This window comes from Myotis davidii, unplaced genomic scaffold (genome assembly GCF_000327345.1).
Source record: "Myotis davidii unplaced genomic scaffold, ASM32734v1 scaffold358, whole genome shotgun sequence".
NCBI lineage: Eukaryota > Metazoa > Chordata > Mammalia > Chiroptera > Vespertilionidae > Myotis > Myotis davidii.
The window spans coordinates 499,177-500,396 of NW_006290768.1; the positions used below are offsets into that span (position 1 = coordinate 499,177).

General features: G+C 61.2%; 1 protein-coding gene across 1 annotated transcript in view; it reads right to left on the minus strand.

Moving 5' to 3' along the window:
- The window catches only part of MYBPC2 (myosin binding protein C, fast type), a 24,072-nt gene that overhangs the window by 2,356 nt on the left and 20,496 nt on the right, over nucleotides 1–1,220 (minus strand). Inside the window, exons 22-23 of the mRNA XM_006763874.2 lie at nucleotides 953–1,045; nucleotides 114–176 (exon numbers count right to left, since the gene is read on the minus strand). Coding sequence (XP_006763937.1) covers nucleotides 114–176; nucleotides 953–1,045 — 156 coding nt within the window. The remainder of the gene's footprint in view (nucleotides 1–113; nucleotides 177–952; nucleotides 1,046–1,220) is intronic.

A 1,220-nucleotide genomic window follows, 5' to 3' on the forward strand; every position in this document is an offset into this window, starting at 1 on the left:
GGGACAGAGACCTGGGAAGGGCGGGGGGAGGGGGGTGAGGAAGGCACCCCCACATGTGGGCAAAGCCAGCAAGCCTGCCCTTCGCAGCGGCCGGCAGAGAGAACAACCCAAACGCGCATCCTGGATGGAGAAGCTCAACATGGCAGCCGCCAGGAAAAGGGACGAAACCCCGAAACCTGGGGAACAGGAGGCTGAGTGAGAGCAGCCAGGCACCAAAGGCCGCGTATTGGGCGATTCTGTTCCCAGGCAACCAAGAGGCAAGGGTGGGGATCGCCAGGGGATTGGGGAGGGGAGGGGAGGGGGTGACTGCTTAGTGGATACGGGGTTTCCTTTCAGGTGCAAAATGTCTCGGGACCAGCCCGGCCGGCGTGGCTCCGTGGCTGGGCATCGACCCATGAACCAGGAGGTCACAGTTCGATTCCTGCTCAGGGCACATGCCCGGGTGGCAGGCTCGATCCCCAGGGTGGGGCGTGCAGGAGGCAGCTGATCAAGGATTCTCTCTCCTCATGGATGTTTCTCTCTCTCTCTCCCTCTCTTTCTCTCTCTCCCTTCCTCTCTGAAATCAGTAAAACTAATTTTTTTAACAAAACGTGTCCCGGGACTAGATAGAGGTGGCGGTTGCACACCACTGGGAATGTACTAAAAGCCACTTCGAAATCAGTGCTTAATGTCGTTATGCGAATGTTACCTCCATTTAAAGAAAGATGCCCTGGATGGTGTTGCTCAGTGGTTAGGGACCGGCCCTCCCACCAAAGGGTCGTGGGTTTGATTCCCAGTCAAGGGCACAGACCTGGGTTGTAGGTTTAATCCCCGGCCCTGGTCGGGGTGCATGTGGGAGGCAACAGATTGATGTGTGTCTCACATGGATGTTTCCCTCTCTTTCTCTCTCTCTCTCTCTCTCTCCCCCCCCCCCCCCCCCCCCCCCCCCTCTCCCAGTACCCGGTGACCTCACTGTTGCCGTCGTCTTTGGGGGGCTGCCACTCCACCAGCGCATTGGTGCCCCACACCTCCTTCACCGTCACGTTCACGGGGGGCCCTGCCTTCTCTGGAAGGAGGTGGCAGCTACTGGCCAGCCCGAGGCCCCTAAATGTCCACCCTCGCCTCCTGTCCTGTCCTGGCCGCTCAGGCCTGCCCCCCTCTCCCATGTCCTCGCCTCCCACCCTGGCTCCCCAGCCCCCCTCCTTGGTCCCCTCCCGGCCCCGGCGCCCCGTCCCGCCCCG